The 17,196-nt window shown below is 26.2% G+C and overlaps 1 protein-coding gene across 7 annotated transcripts in view; it reads right to left on the bottom strand.

The window, feature by feature from the left end:
* Window positions 1-17,196, bottom strand: part of LOC132921435 (ankyrin-repeat and fibronectin type III domain-containing 1) — a 150,177-nt gene that overhangs the window by 18,095 nt on the left and 114,886 nt on the right. The window contains exon 1 of one of the 7 annotated variants that reach the window (XM_060984469.1): window positions 13,986-14,138. The exons of the other annotated variants lie outside the window; for them this stretch is intronic. Coding sequence (XP_060840452.1) covers window positions 13,986-14,013 — 28 coding nt within the window. The 5' untranslated portion in view covers window positions 14,014-14,138. Of the gene's footprint in view, window positions 1-13,985; window positions 14,139-17,196 lie in introns of those variants that run through there. 7 annotated transcript variants of the gene reach the window in all.

The following is a 17,196-nucleotide window of genomic DNA, read 5'->3' as shown; positions in this document are numbered from 1 at the left end:
ATATCTACTGTATAAAATTAAAGACCCAAAACAAATGACCTTTATAAGTCATAGTTTTCGACCGATTTTCATAACATTTTCGTCAGTAGATTCAACATGATCCTTAGTGTCATAGGCTCTTTTTTATTACCTACTTAGTTTTTATTTTCCAACACACAAATGTCACAAATGTAATTGATCCACAAAATTCTATCATTTCATTTTTTTTATTTATATATTGTTGCCATTGGCTATAGAAAATAAAATAGCTATTACCTATAATTGGATATAACTTTAGACTGGCATTTTGTACTTGGTAAAAACACTAAAAACAACCAAAATAACCGTGTTAAAAAATCTGTGCAGTTTACATTTAACAGAGTTTAAAAAGGGTCAAGCAATAAATCTTTGGGTATTTAATGTGTCACTGGAAATGCTGTGCATGATTAGCTAGTGCCTATAGTACCAATAATATGTTTATAAATTGCAATATTATTTGCAATTACTTAATTTTTTATGATCCACGCTAAATAATTAATAAATTATAAAAATGGAAAAAGTTTAAATAAGAGATTATTAATTTTATCGAATGGTTATAAGACTTTCATTCGCCATGCGGTATATTATAATATATATGTCTTATGTACCAGTGTTCAGCGGTTCAGCGCAATATTTGATTCCTATAAATTATTTTGAAGTTTCATCGATTCTTTATAATTATTAATTATTAATGTTCCTCTACGAACACGTCGTCTATTATTCACAAGAACGTTGCAAAAATAGAATTTTTCAAACAAATCGAAAATCCGTCCCTTATTATATCGATTCCGTTTCCGCGATATTTCACCGGGAAACTTTACTTCGCCGGTTATTCATTAAGCACAATAAATTATAATATAATATTTATAGATGGTATAAGCATACACAATATATATATATATATTAGGTATTAATTATTACACTCAGTTCGTTTGACCGAATACACGTGCGATTCGTCGTGATAATTATCGTTGTCGACGCTTTATTCGTTACTGCACGAACACGCCGCGCTTAAATTATTATCATAAACAGTGGGGCAGACTATATATTATTATAATATGGTAATACTTTATCAGTGTACAATACATCTAATAATAAAATATTCATAAACAGCGCAACTATATTCACGTGTTTCAATTTCAAATTGTGTCATCCGCGGGAAGAGTCGCTACACCGTTGCTCAGTTAAAATATTGTCGTACCGTTTTTGAATAGATAACCATACGATAATCGTTCGATGTTCGTGTAATAATGTCACCACATTATATATTACGTTATAGCGTTCGTAGTTCGTACAATTATTATCGTTTCCCTGGATTAGATTGAATTGAATTCGCGCAAACTATACACCGATATTAAATGCATTATAAAATGTATGTTACAGTTTCCCATAATGTGTTGGCGATATTATGAGTGCATGAATACGTATAATATTATTAAATTGACAGTATAGATTTTGTGCGCATAATTAATGATGTTGTAGAAATAGCCATATGCAAACGATGAAAAGCTTCTTCTTCTTATTATTATTATTATATTATCTTTGAATAATGATAACGCACAAATTTTTTTTAATTTTAATTTTAAGTGATTTTTTCGTAATATAATTTAAAAAAATGATGTAACATAATATAATAAAATCATTTAATGTGGGGCCATACTGTATGGAATTCGACATAAAATATATTAACAGTTTAATATAATGCTGTATGACGATTTTTAATACCTACTTTATAAAACTGTAACGAGTGAAAGTTCCAAAATTATTAATAAAATATGAACGTGAAAATATTTATTTTTGAATTATACGTTATTAATTTATTATAATATACTTATAATAATAAAAATTATATATATACTACGTGGTACTGGAGTAAATAATGTAACAACGTATATTCTACAGAATAGATAGTAAAAAGGTTAGGTATTTGCCATTATTTTAAAGTCTTCTATTTTGTTTTTTTGATATAAATATCTAACTCAATATTTAATTATTATAATAGCTTTTTAAGTTTTAGGAAAATGATCAAGACTGTGAAACAATGGCAAAAAAATAAAATAAAAAATTGTATACGAATAAAAATACTGTTGCGTAAAATAACTAAAAGAATATAGAAAAGGATGTGAACAGAAACAGGATGTCAAAAATATGTTCTGTTATACTTTAATCTTCACGTAGTATAGTTATTACATTTAAAAAGTAGGTACCTTATCATAATATTATTATTATTATTACTTTACAAAACAAACTAATATTCATTTAATAGGTCAGACTTTGTTACTAAATCTAATACTAATAATAAACGCTCTTTTGTGTTTATGTTATTTATTATGTTAATTTTTATTATTTACTTATAGTTATATTGCTACACACTACTAAAGGCAATACGCATCTTCGGTCTATTTAGTATATACTTTCAAATACGATTCGTAAAATTAGTTTACGATCACTGTTATTAATGTTATGATTACAATTCGCCCCAAGCTACAAATAACGTCCATGTTATACTTTTATACAACTGTTATACTTATTCATAATATACATTTATATCATATATATATATATATATATATATATATAGGTGCTATATAATAATTAAGTATATTAGAACTAAAATCCTATATCTTCAAAAAAATATTTATAATTTTTAGTAAGTTGTAATTATTAAGACTTGCAGTTAGCATTATTGTTTTCTACCTATTTAATTTCTTCACTTTTAAAATAACATGCAGTTGTTTTCTAAGTCCTCATTTTTATTCCTTCTTATAATATATCTATATATATTAAGGTATTATAGCCAGTTAATCAAAATTAAAACCAACGACATTTGTATATTTAATCTGATGGTAAATGCTTATTTTTTAAATAGAAGACACAGTATAATGTCTTGTAGGTATTGGATAATGAAAGATAATATTTTCATTTCGCACAATTTTAATATTTAAGTATAGATAAAAATCTGGAACAAAACAATCAAATTTACTGTTAGAAATAACAAATCAATGTTTATTTCAGATCAAAAAGTACTAAATAGTATATAAAAATGGAAACCGTAAAATTCTGATTAATATAATCAATGCATATTGCATACTTAATCTAACGCCAAAGTAAAAGATTTAATTGAAATAAAATCCTGATGGTATACGATCTTTCAAACGCCTTGTATTATATAAATGAACATTTCTACCAATATAGCTTAAGTCATTTATGTATTACTATAATAAAGTTATTTAATTCGTATTAAAAATTTAAATAAATTAACTAAAAATCTATATCGAACATTTAAGCTAATAATTTTAAAAGAATATTATAATTATTAATTTGACTAAATATTATTTTTAAGATACAAATATATTTCGCTATCATAAAAAATAAGATAGAACAGATATGAAATAACCTGATATGAAATTTTAAAATTGTATTTATTGTGGTTACTATAAAATACGAATATCCTGACCCCATGGAAAATGACTAGAGTGAATTTAAGTATAGAATCTTCAAATAAATTTAAAGTTAATCCAGTGGAGTTTATAGTGGTTAACAAATTCAGGAGAATTTACAATTATCTCTTAATTATTTAAAATTAAATTATCTACACTAGTCCGTTCGTCATAAAATTAGTATAAATATAGAAATAATAAATTGAATATAAATGTTTAAAGGTAAAAAATGAAAATTCAGAGCATTTTGCTTTCATTAAACATTTTTTTTTTATACCAATTTATTCACAAAAAATGCAAAGTTTAATAGTTTTATTAATAATGTGAATACGAACGTAAAAGATGTTACATTTTATTTAAATATATAAAATCTAAAAATGTAAATTTCAGAGTGCTTTAGGTTGATCTTAAATTACTGTTCCATTTTTTGTTATATAGTTTTTAATATTTTACCACTGATAATAATTACAAATCCAGTCTTTTGCAGTACCTATAACCATTGATTATAAAATATTATTTTACATTTTACAAGTCTTTTGTTGTAAGTATTGCCGTCAACCGACGAAGAGTTAAAGCGAATAAAATACGATTAAATCTGTCGTCCACTGCTGTTTTGTCGATTAATAATCAGTAGTGGAGCGGCAGCCATATTGAAGTACGCGCCTGTGAATTAATTTATATAATTATTATAAATAGCCAATAAACAATCGGAGTAATTTAGGTCGCAATTAATAATATAAATAGTTAAGGAGAAATATTTTCTATCAAAACTTCCAACTACAAATATGTAAATAATATAATATACATTTATTTAAAAGAAATTAAATTTTTTAATGGACATATTAATATAATATATTATATCCGTTCACTTAAGGTATTAAAATGAACATAATATTAACATAATTAGATAGTTAGATTATAAAGGCATAACTAAAACCTAAAATTATAAGAAAAACAAAACTGTAGACAACTGTAAAAACCCCCAATTGGATAAAATACTATGTACATGCGTTTGAAATAAAACAATTAAAATAGTAAAATTCCAACACATTTTGTTACGCGAAAATTAATATCATTATACTATATTTTACAGCTGTATACATTTAATGCTATATTAGTAAGTAGTTACCCTAAATTAATTGTATAAGTTTATGAAGTTCAAAATATAACGATTATACCCTCATATGTTTTTTTTTTTCATTTATTATTGTGCTGCAATTCAAAAAAAAATTAATCGTATAGAAACATAAATATTCCTCTATTACTAAAATTATCGTTTTCTAGATACAATGTATATTAAAATATTAAGACTAGTTTTGAGTTACTTTTAGCAATTTGACATTTTCAAATTGTTTAGTTTTTTTATTATTCAAACGTTTGTCAAAGATTTTTATGCTGAATCAAAAGCTTGAAAATAAAACATAAGTAGTTTATAAGAGAAGGTTTTTCCTATAGTAATTTAAATACATCAAATATTCAAAAATACATTAATACGATTTTTTTTATAAAAATTTGAAGAAAAATATTTAATAAAATGTAATATTTAAACGAAAAATAATAGTAGTTTTAGTTATTATGATGTAACTAAAAAAAATATTTGTCGTCAGGACTTGTCAAAGTTTCGTTTGCTTTTATTTTCTATGCATAATAAAAAAAATGTTACGCTATTTATATTACGAACAATAATATGTACGATGCAATATAATAATAATCATAAGTACTTAAACGATGAGATGTTTTTGGCATAAGTTCAACTTACTATAATATATTGTATAAAAAATAAATTGTCAATAAATATTATAGAGCTGACTGTGTCTTAATTCAGAATTTTATTTCGTAGCTAATAGAATTATCAATTTATCATTAACTTTAATTTTATATATCCATTACAGTGACTTACTCAATGATAATGTATACTCGAAATCTATAGAAGAGTGACTTCTCTGATTTTAAAAATGCACATAGCGCAATCTTGAAAATTTGAAATCACAACAACTTATGTGTCACTAGCGTTTTTTCAATTTTCTGATAATGTCAAAAATAAATAAAGTTAATGATATTTCTGAAACGTTGAGTCAAAATATACGCTAGTTACGAGACAATAATTAAAAGTTTTAAAATTAAAATTAAAATAATAAATTTAGTTTTTAATTATAAAATATTCATCGATACGATAAAAAAAATAAGTTATAAGAAATTTAAAAGACCTTTTTACGTCATACATTTACTACCGTTATATACAATAAATCTATTAAAAATATTGTTTTAGACTTTGTAATTATACTTTTATTAATATTATAATTATATAATAATTTATTTAGAATATTAAATAAGCTAGCTGCTAGGCAAATAATCTTATTTTAGGGAATTATTTAACACTGAAAATTTAAATGAATAAAATATCCTAATATATTATGTTATAATTCAAATGTAGAATTTTTACAATTTGATTTTACAAAATGTAATTAATATGCGATATTTTTACTTGTGTTTACTCAAATTGCTACTATTCTATTAATTCTAAAAAGATGATTTATTATATAAAACATTAAAAATAAAAAATATTTAAGATTTAAATTATTCTTATTTCTCCCTTTTAATTACTGAAATTGTAAGAATTTTAATTTAATGAGAATGAAATAGTTAACTAAAATATTTCGTTAAACATCAATATGTTATGGATGTAAATAATATTTTTCATTATCCATGAAATATCATCAAAATACATTTATTTATTTTTACTTATAATACTAAAGCTACTATAACCTTTAAAAGTAAAATAGTAACCAAATTTTAAACCAATCTAATCTTAAAAAAAGTCGTGTTTTATATATTTAAATGCAGAAGCAGAATAAACAAAAAATTAGTTTTTTACTATTCTTTAATATTATTACTAAATATTTAAGAGATTTACGAATAACAGATATTTTGATATATTTTTAAAGAAATTAACAAATGTCACCATATCAGTATTCAAGAATACTTGAGTTTTAATTGTGTAGTTATCACCATTTAATCACATCTACTTGTTTTAATTTTATCATCATAGAAATTTGATGTCCTTATTATTTTAGGTAAATATATAAATATATATCTTGTGAACATTTTATACATGCGATCATCGTATCTTTTTGAAATTTTAAGTTATGAAATATGTCGCATGGATAGTGTAGGTACATATTATAAAATTAACAGAAGCTGGCTGACAACTCATAGAAATTTAAGAAACTGGTTAACTTGACTCTGCATGTGGTATGATATTATTACAATAACCAACACAATATGTGTCACAAAATATTTCTAACCTATTACTTTTAAATTTTAATATTCATACAGAAAATAAGTTAACAAGATTGGTGTATAATGTATTTGACTACCTATATGCGTATTAAATTAATATGAATTTTTAGTCTTTTTTTTTAGTTAGAATTTATTCCTTTATAAAAAATTGTTTATACTTATTAGTTGTCAATCGAACATACATCAAAATAAGGTTTCATTTGTAAAATACCAGATATAGTGTTAGATCAATTGTCTTTGGTTTCATTTCATATCAATATTTATAAATATTTTATATTGAATCTTTAAACAACTTCAGCAGTAGATACTATTAAGTACACTTGTACAGTTGTACATAATATTTACAATTTATTTAAATAAGGCTAAGCTAGCTTAAATAAAAATACTAGAAAAAAAAAGAGACAATGAAAAATTAATATTTAGTATAAAATATAAATAAATTATATTAATGGTATAAGTGTTTATAATTTAAATATATATAACGTGTAAATGTACACAAGTTTGAGCAGATTGTATCGCAATTATAGCCATACAAAATTAATATAAAAAAAAAAAATGCAGCTAGAATAATTTAAATCAAATTTTATATTTTTAATAAATTTAATTTTTAAAAAATTTAATTTTTTACGATAATGTAATAAAACTGAATTGATGTAAAAAAGATTCAGATTATTATCACCATACATTTTCGAGTTTTTAAATGGGTTTTCCACTTTTTAAATTTTGTGTTCATGTTTCCGAAACGCGTTATACAATAAAGAATTTAACCTTTCATGTATAGTCCAAGAGTAGATACGAATATTTTATTTAGTAATAACCCTAATTTAAATACAAAATGTGGCCATATTTTTCTAATTTAAATTTATATTGATTAATTTTTATTTTCCGAAAGGTATTTCAAAATTACTTTATTACTATTAAATAGCACTCAAGAACTTAATGGCTGTTGACTAGTTAAAAATTTAAATTTATTATAATTGTACGTAGGCATCTATACCTGTCTCTATTTAATAATCTAATATTTATATTGAATTAATTAAGTGGTTTTAGCAGAATGTGTTTATTTTTAATTTGAGAAATCTTTTTTTTATTTTCTGGATTATAAATTTTAAATCTTCATAAAATGTAAGTTAAAAAATAAAACGGTAAATTGTATAACAAATTAATATTTCTATTAAAAAAAGGTTATTATTTTTAAAAATAAATATTTATATGAAATAAATTATGTTAAGTATTTACTAGAGATAAAGTTAAACTAATTGTAAGTAAAAGAAATTATTATTAAAAAAAAAAAACATTTCCCTGCTATTTAAATAATTTTATAGAAAGCTAATTTAAAAATCTTTGGTACGGATTTACGGTGTCAAAAACACCTCCTCAAGGGATTATTATGAAAAAAATTTTAATTTTTTTTTTGTTCACCAGTTAGTAGTATCAATTTTCTATTTTGGTTATTTACAGTGTGCCATTTTAGATATTTTTAATCATAATATTGCATACCATGTTGATAATATTATTACGATGGCGGCAGTGGTGCTATTTGATGGTTTTGGCGAAATTATTATTTAGAATCGATATATTTTTCCCATAAATATACGCCTCGAGACCAAATTTAACGACTGTGAAATCCTTCATTCTAATGATAGACAAACCACGAAATAGTGACAAACACGAAAAACTGACGTTAGCAGCGGAAAAGTAATTTTGAAATTGATTGAAGGAATCTAATATTTTTGATCTCATAAATTTCAAGTATAATAATATAACCCACGCGATGCACTATGTCGTATATAATATATTATATAACACGGAAAAAATAAATAGTTACAGTAGGTTCATAATATTATATTTTAAATTATAGTATTACTACATATATGACAAGTTTAAATACATTTTGTTGAACTTTAATATTATTATATAATGTATATAAAAACTTATATTTACTCACTATACTAAATTATATCGATTTAGCTGAATCTGTGTTTTATAATAATTAAAAAAAAAAAAAATCAAAGAATGATTTCCATTAATATGTTACTTGTCCTATAATATATTCTATTCTATTTTATAATTTACGGAACACTCCAGTAAATTACGATTTTTATATACGTATTTTTCCTTGGTAAATGGATTGTTGTTTACATTGTTTTAAACGCATAGACATTTTTTTATAAAGCGAGTAGTTTTTGTTTTAAATTTAACATTCAACGTCTATTTTTATTTCTATTTCTATTTATAAGCCATGTATAGCCAGATCCGCGCGTTTTGTTAATTATTTCCAAATCGTCGTGCATGATGAAAACCATCGTCAATCAATAAAGTAGTAACTTTGAAAGGCGTTAATTATTATAAGTTCATTCGATCGCAAAACGCATAAATATGATAGGTAATAATAAACAAAATATAGTTTGAAAAAAAAATTAATAACAACAACAACAACAACAACAACAACAATACAGCGCAGCGTTATTGATTAGCTTATGTCCTATGTAGAGTGTCTATAATATGGAAAATATACAGTAATTGAATAATGTATAAAATTATACGAACAAAAGCTTCTCGAACGCTCACCGCGAAGGGGTATATAATTCATTGCAACGGTGTCGTTGTCGAGTGTGTAGACTTATACAATATTAAAATTAATTATATTTTCCTATACGCGCGTCATACCTATTGGTATCCAAGGTCGAATATAATGCGCACGAATTGACAAAAATACGGACATTCGCCCACCAAATTACACTTAGCGATAACCAAAAGTACACCAAACGAAACGCCTATATTATATGCGCCGCATTCATTATTATGTATAGGTACCCTCGCATACGTTTGCATATTTGTTGTAGGGTGAAACACCCATGCCCACCGTTATCGACGCAAAAGAGACTTCACACGAAAAAAAAAAACCCCGTCCGGTAACGATATAATAACAATAATACGTTTTTGTATATATGTATATATATATATAATATGTTCATTTCCACTTAAATGAGTGATAGGTGTATATATATATATATATATATATATAAAAGAGCGTTACGCGTAAGTACACTACGTCGAGTTTTGTAAATATACAGTGCACACGCATACACGTCATATTATTGTTATATATTATATACACTGTACAAGCGACGACTTGCGCACTATTCGCCCGCCATAATTCAAGTATATAATGCGCTACCGGCGTGTACGTAAAATGTAAATATATATATATACATGCACCTTATATATCGTGTAGTATTCGCTGTCTGCGCCAAATGCCAATTAAAATAATATATTGGGCACGCGTTACTCCGGCTGATCCAGGGGGAAAAAATTTCTAATAGAAAACTGAAGAAAAATTACTACCTCGGTGCCGCGTTGATTACGATATACTTATCCCGACGTCACACCAGTAGCAAATACAGAGGTGGTTAAGGGGGAGGGAGGGGTTAATTAAAAAAAAATTACAAGATACATCACTGTATCAGTAATATATAATAATATTTATGAGGGTTATACCTATATTATTATAAATTAATGTTATGTTTGCCGGCAATAGGATTTCATACAATACAAATGGATATAATAGTTTTTGACCAAAATCGTACCTTCACTTTTCGGACAATAATTTTTACTCTATGTATATACGTATAGAATAGTATTAAAAATACAAGTTGTGTACAAATTATGTAACGTATAATTTTCGTTGGTAATTATTTGATCAGTATCTACCACATTTACTAAATTAAAATATACTGATGTTTTTCTTTATTACATAATATATGGTAGTTATAGTCACAATTAAACTCAAAAACTACATATAAACGAATCGTTTAATTAAGCAATTGAACAATTCAGTGTTTTGAATTTTCTCAACTAAAAATTTAAGCGTGACGAAAAATAATAAAAATAACAATAATAGGAAAATAAATTCTAATAAATGTAGGTACTTATATGATACGATATAGTCCTGTCAATAAAACGTATAATAAAAATGATTTATGCCACAGCCAGTTCTTGGATAGCTTTAACCAATATATTATTCTAAATATTTCAATAAATTAAATAACATTTTTTTATTTTTACTTTATTATACCGTAGCTCATAAACTCTTAAAACGCATTTCGACTTCATCATAATTTAAAAATTGTAGACCAAAAAACATCTTAAGCTACTTTTTTGGTTCATCAAACTTCTTATACATTCTATATTTATTTGAATAAGCACCGAATAGGTATAATGTTCAATTGATAATCGTTTGATAGAAATTATTATTAAATATGGAAATATTGGGAAAAAACTTTATACTAAATGAGCGTTCTCAATCGTATTTTACTGTTTTGGTCGAAAAGAAAATCTACTTTTTTTAATTTGGCTGATTGAGTCTCGCAATGTTGATACCATAAATAAACAGGAAAAAATAGGACAGGCTACAAATAAATAGAACCCAAGCAAAAAAACGTCAAGATGAAATCCTAGACAAACATAGAAGGATTTAAAATTTTAAAGTGGTCGATGACTTGAAAAAACTGGGAATGAAGAATCGGCTGAGGAGTGAAAGAGAGAGAGAGAGACCGCTGAAGGCATGTAGTTGTTTGAGCAATGGGCCTATAAAACGGGATGAAATAGAAGAGAATATTATGGCAAAATTATTATCACCCGGTGAATTGTAATACACGACGTCGATATTCCGTCTGGTTGCTAGCAATACCTATGCTGTACACATAGTGGGCCGCCGTCATTTTCCGTTTTCCCGAGTTTGAAATTAAATTCGAAAACGGGAAAACGCGATGGATAACCCCGTTTACATTAAGTATTATATTATAATATTATTATAGAGCTGCAGCGGCGACGGTCGTTTTTTGCGCGCCGCATCATACGGCGATGATATAAATGCAATTATAATTATCATCGTCATTATAATATTATCCCGAGGAAATATTTTCACAGTCGTCGGCGGCGCTTTGTCGTCGTCGGTATATTTACATATAATGCTATTGTATATGATGTTCGCAAATCACGCACATAATATACAACATGCACACATATACGCATATAATATATACACACACGAGCTAAGTACACGGGAACACTATATGTCTATACACTATGTTATTATATACGTATACATACGGATGCCTACGCGCATTGTTATAATAGGTGTACGGTATAATATTAAATATTGTAGTATACTGCCGTGTTCTGCGGCAGCAGGTCGATGAACTATCACAGCGGTAATAATAATTATAACGATCCCGCCCGCCTGCGTATATCCCCCCCCCCCCCCCCCATATCATAATATATTAGTACTTATACCTACCTACTCAGGCGCGCGCGTAATTTATATATTCTTATTATTTATTTTTTTTTTTTTGAATTTTTAATTAACTCACCGTGGGATTTGTTGGATACGAACATTTTTAATAGCACGTGTATTATTATTATTATTATTATTATTATTATATATTACATTGTGTACCTACCTACCTACCTATATATGTATATACCTATATATTCCACCGGGGAAAAAGTAGACGTTTTTTCGAAACAAACGTTATATACCTATAACAATAATAATAATAATATCATGTTCGGGTAACACAACTACCAGATGAATATAATGTACTACTCGTCGCCGTCTGTTCGACGGACCTTGAAATCTCGGACCGCGCGTAATCGCCACCGGTGTAAAGTTGGTTTTTTCCCGGTTTGCGTGTGAGACGGGTAAACGAGATATTATTATACGCGCGCGGTCATCTGCATATTATGGCGACGACCGAACTGGTTCGAATATGTTTCGCGCCAAACCCCGTCATATAAAATATTATATACGTTTCCAAGGTCTGCGCCGGCATCCCCCGAAGGCAACCCGCGCCGAACGTATCCGCTCTCGTCGTGTTGGTGACGAATGCGACTGATCGATGGATGCAAACAGTGTAAAGTAAACCTAAAGTAAACCAAATAACGATCATAATATACATAACAAAATAATGAATCGTCTTCTCGACTACCTACTTTAGTGTGCTATACCAGTATAGTGTTTATAAATTATTATATATTAAAAATAATAATGTATCGAAATATTGTCGTAACTAACGCGTTCAGAAACCGAATAAAGCCATGTCGTCGCGCGTAAATAGATTTAAAACAGACTCATGTTGTGCTATATAAACATATATTTATTCGTACGAGTTTTTTTTATATCAACACTGCAGTAATCAGGCCAAAGCCAAAAATTCATAATTCATATTATTGCATCATGATATAATATTATTGTAGCGCAGAAATACGAGTCTAATATTGTGATAATAATATATGATATAGGTAATATCATTGGATTATATTTATATAGAAAAACGCTCACGCGTGAAGTTTACGACGACGTTCGTGTCTGAATAAACACTATAAAACATCAGTACGAAGAGCGTAGGTAGAAAGAGAGACATATTATATTGTAATATATAATAATAATTTTATATAATTATTATTTGTCGTAAAATTGTCTTCTCGTTTTATAAACCTATAAAAATGTGATTTTAACTACAATAATAAAATCACCACGATGTACGTGTAACACCAATACAGAAAATATTTTTTTTTTTACACAGAGTGATAATATATATTACAACTGTGGGAAAACCAGAAAATCCGAGTGTGAACTTTTCGACTTTATGTACTAAAGTATAATATTACGGTACACATTATAAATATATAACATGTATATTTTTTTATTAGTATATAGTATATAATAATTTAATATTTACGGGAAATCTAATGAATCAAATATATCAATAAATTACATGATAAAATATAATGACGTCGATCAAAACGTTAACGACGTTTTATTCACGAGTACCTATAACAATATAGAAACGATATAAAATGAGATCTCGCTGGGAGTAGGTAGTTGTTTTATTAATTCATACATATATGTATTATAATTTAATATTACTGTTTGGAACAAAAAGCGTCGACTACATAATATTATTGCCTTTTAATGTTATACGGATATTTTAATGGTTTTTATTATTATTATTATTCTTTTTAAACGCAATACTACTTCTAAATGTGACTTGTCATGTCAGAAAGTTGACCGTATACATAATTTGTTTGACAGCATAATAGAATAACGCTTATAATAATACGCGTCTGACGTTTTTCCTCATTTATGTCAAAACGGTCATGATCCGTTGCTGTAATTCACGGTAGTATTGCGCATTAATAAAAATATATAATACTCCTTACCTTCGTAGATTATTTTATGAGACCTCATCGGCTTTATATCAAATAACGGACATTGATTTACGAGATAGTAATTGTACTGCGCGTGTAAATAAATCGCATTGGCGATATTAAAACTCGAGAACGGTGCATATATGACTGTATATTAAATTATGTGGAACAAGTCAATAAACATCATAATAGTATATTATACGAGCCGATCCAAACGCCGAACAGCCGAGCATATGGTTGTGCAGTGTATTTGGGTGCGTACATTGATACAGTAATTTTTTCCACTCTACAGACCGCATAATAATAATTACTATATAAGTATAATAATAGCCGATAATATCGATATCAACGAGTGTTGAATTCGTTACTGTATTACGAGATTATCTTGTTAACAAGGACCTAATCCCATGATTACGGTTCATGACAACTATAATACAACACTGATTTATTTTTTTATTCATCAAGGTTATTTATGATTACTGTGCCTACATCGTAGTATATATTATATATAGGCACCTACCTATACGTATAATACATGTATAATTGTATAAACGTACATGCGGCATAGAGGTGCCAAATTGTTCGACTTTTAATTACATACACAAATAACACTGGTTTTATCCATGTTGTACGTGCGTCAAACTGATGACCATTGTAACGTTATCCAGATTTAAATTTTTAAATATAATAAATGTACTTTTGATAATGATTATAATAACACAAAAAAATTTTTAAGTATAATATGATATATGCGTAGGCGTACATATATATATATAATATAGAGAAGCACTCGTATAATTTTAAGTGTAGTAAAAAAAAATAATACGGTATGAATATTTTATTTAGCATTAATTTTTGTATTTTTTGCTTAGGATTATTTTTGTATACAGATTTTAAATGTATATGTCATACCTCTACCTAACTTTTAGTATACATTGAAATGTGGGTATTGTCAAGTGGAGTTGTATTATAAAATTAAAAAAAACATCTTTTACATTGTTACACGTAATTAAAATAACATTCGGCAACGAATTAAATTGTAACAAAAACTACAAAAGTTCACAAATGACAAACTACAAGAAGATATAATGTATAATATATAAAAAGAATAAAGTTAATCATATACTATGTTAAGAATACTTTATATTAATTTTCAATACATTGAAGAAATTGAACTAAAATCATTACGATCGTATATAGATATACATAAACCATATTATTTATTCCGTTAAATTTTTACTGCATTAATTACAGTAGTAAACTGTTTAATAATATATTATAATAACATAACATATCTATTATTATATTTATATATATGTTATAAACTTGTAACCTAATAACCAAATTAAAGCATAATTTTTGTGTTTTCGTATATTTTAATTTGATATCACAAATACTAGTTCAGTTTACTAGTTTAATATATATACGATCATATATTATTTAATTAATTAATCGTTTCAACATAGATACCAAATGTTTTACAAAATTATAAATTTACAATAAAAACAAATAAAACATGAATAAAAAAGAAATATCTTTTTTGTTAGTTATCTGATTGGGGTCTTCTAGAAAAAATGTTTTAAGGTAAATGTTTTTTGGCGATTTTATAATTTTACCTAAACTTCTTCGATTTTATTTAGATTATTGTTGTAGTTTTTGTATTTGTTAGTTATCTATTTTAATAGACTCAATCTATGAAATTGTGCAATTGTTGGTTTAACATTAACTAAAAAAGACTTAACGTGATATTTTCAAGAATTTTTTTTGAAAGAATTTACAATTTTTTAATTTTCGTTAGTAAGCGGCTACCCGTACAAGAAATGCGTAAGTTAGTAGCAGTTTTGTTATTGTCATATTTAATAATAGTGATTATTTCATCTGCAGGATTGAGGTTGTAGTTTGATAGGGGGTATAGGATTGTCATCCTTATGTATCCTTGATTTAGTTTTTGTTAAATAATAAATTGTGATACAACTATTATAATATATATAGTTATTAACTTTCCGTATCATTAAAATATGGTGTATAAAGCCAATTATATTATAGTTGTTATATATTATTATTTTTTTTGTATTGACAGTTGATACGGGTCACAGCGAATTAGTGATTGGGTTTTAAATTCGTATGTAACTTTTATTTCTCACGATAATATTTCTAGCCTTTTGAGTTATTACCTCATTCTATTATTTTCATTGAGTAGTGTTTATTATTTTATATATCTTTTTATACATATTATTATATCATACTAAACAAAAAAAGAACGATAATAATTTTTTTGCAAAGGATCATACTTTATGCCATTAAGTATATAAAATTACTTAACTAAATAACTTTACGTTTACGGTTTCTACTTTTTGTACTTTGTAATATTATAATATCTGAATATCATATAATATGTATATTACGTTTCTCTTTATAAAATCCTGGATAAAGCAGGAGCCGGAGAAGAGTAAAGATAAATCAAATCCGTGAGACAGACATAGTCCCGTTTTTTTTTAAAGTAAGAACACTTGTACTGAATTTACGGATCGTTGCATTAAATGTCAAGATTATCAACCCATATTTTATTATACGATATCAATCGCATTTACATGTTTCAAACAAAAATTTTATTTTAATGATACACCAATATTATGCGATGTATAAATTATGATAAACTTTATAAGGTTTAAAATTAACTTTCTCGTGGATTCCTTTAGAACGAGCGTATACGATTAGGTAAATTATTATATACCGTTTATATTACACGTCTTGGCATCTTCTGCTTGCCATGCATTTGACTTACAGAAAAGATTTAGTCAGAATAATTTACTACTCGTATTTCAAATGAAAATCATATTTTACAACTTAAATAAAATGTTTAAGTTTTGAATCAGTTTGTTGTCATCAGAAATAAGTAAAATTTATTTATGCTATGATTTAATGATTTTAATGTAATTTGATGTATACTTATAAATATAACTTAAATCTAACTAAAACGAATTTTGAATTTTAATGTAAAAATATAATCTGCATAAAACCAAACGTTACGTTTGTATAATAGGTAAGTAATAATATATATTGCACGTAGTATAATATAGCCAGACGTTTTTTTTTGTCGTGGGCGTGTAATGTATATAGCTTGATATAGGTTTTCAAGCCAATTCAGTCGGAAATGATTTTGCCGGTATTCAGTGTTTTAAGTGGTTAAGTCTCTGTGCGTTTGTTTTACGATTCAAAACGG

This window comes from Rhopalosiphum padi, chromosome 2, assembly GCF_020882245.1.
Source record: "Rhopalosiphum padi isolate XX-2018 chromosome 2, ASM2088224v1, whole genome shotgun sequence".
Lineage (NCBI taxonomy): Eukaryota > Metazoa > Arthropoda > Insecta > Hemiptera > Aphididae > Rhopalosiphum > Rhopalosiphum padi.
The sequence above is the reverse complement of the archived record's forward strand: the minus strand, read 5'-3'. Positions and strand labels throughout refer to the sequence as shown.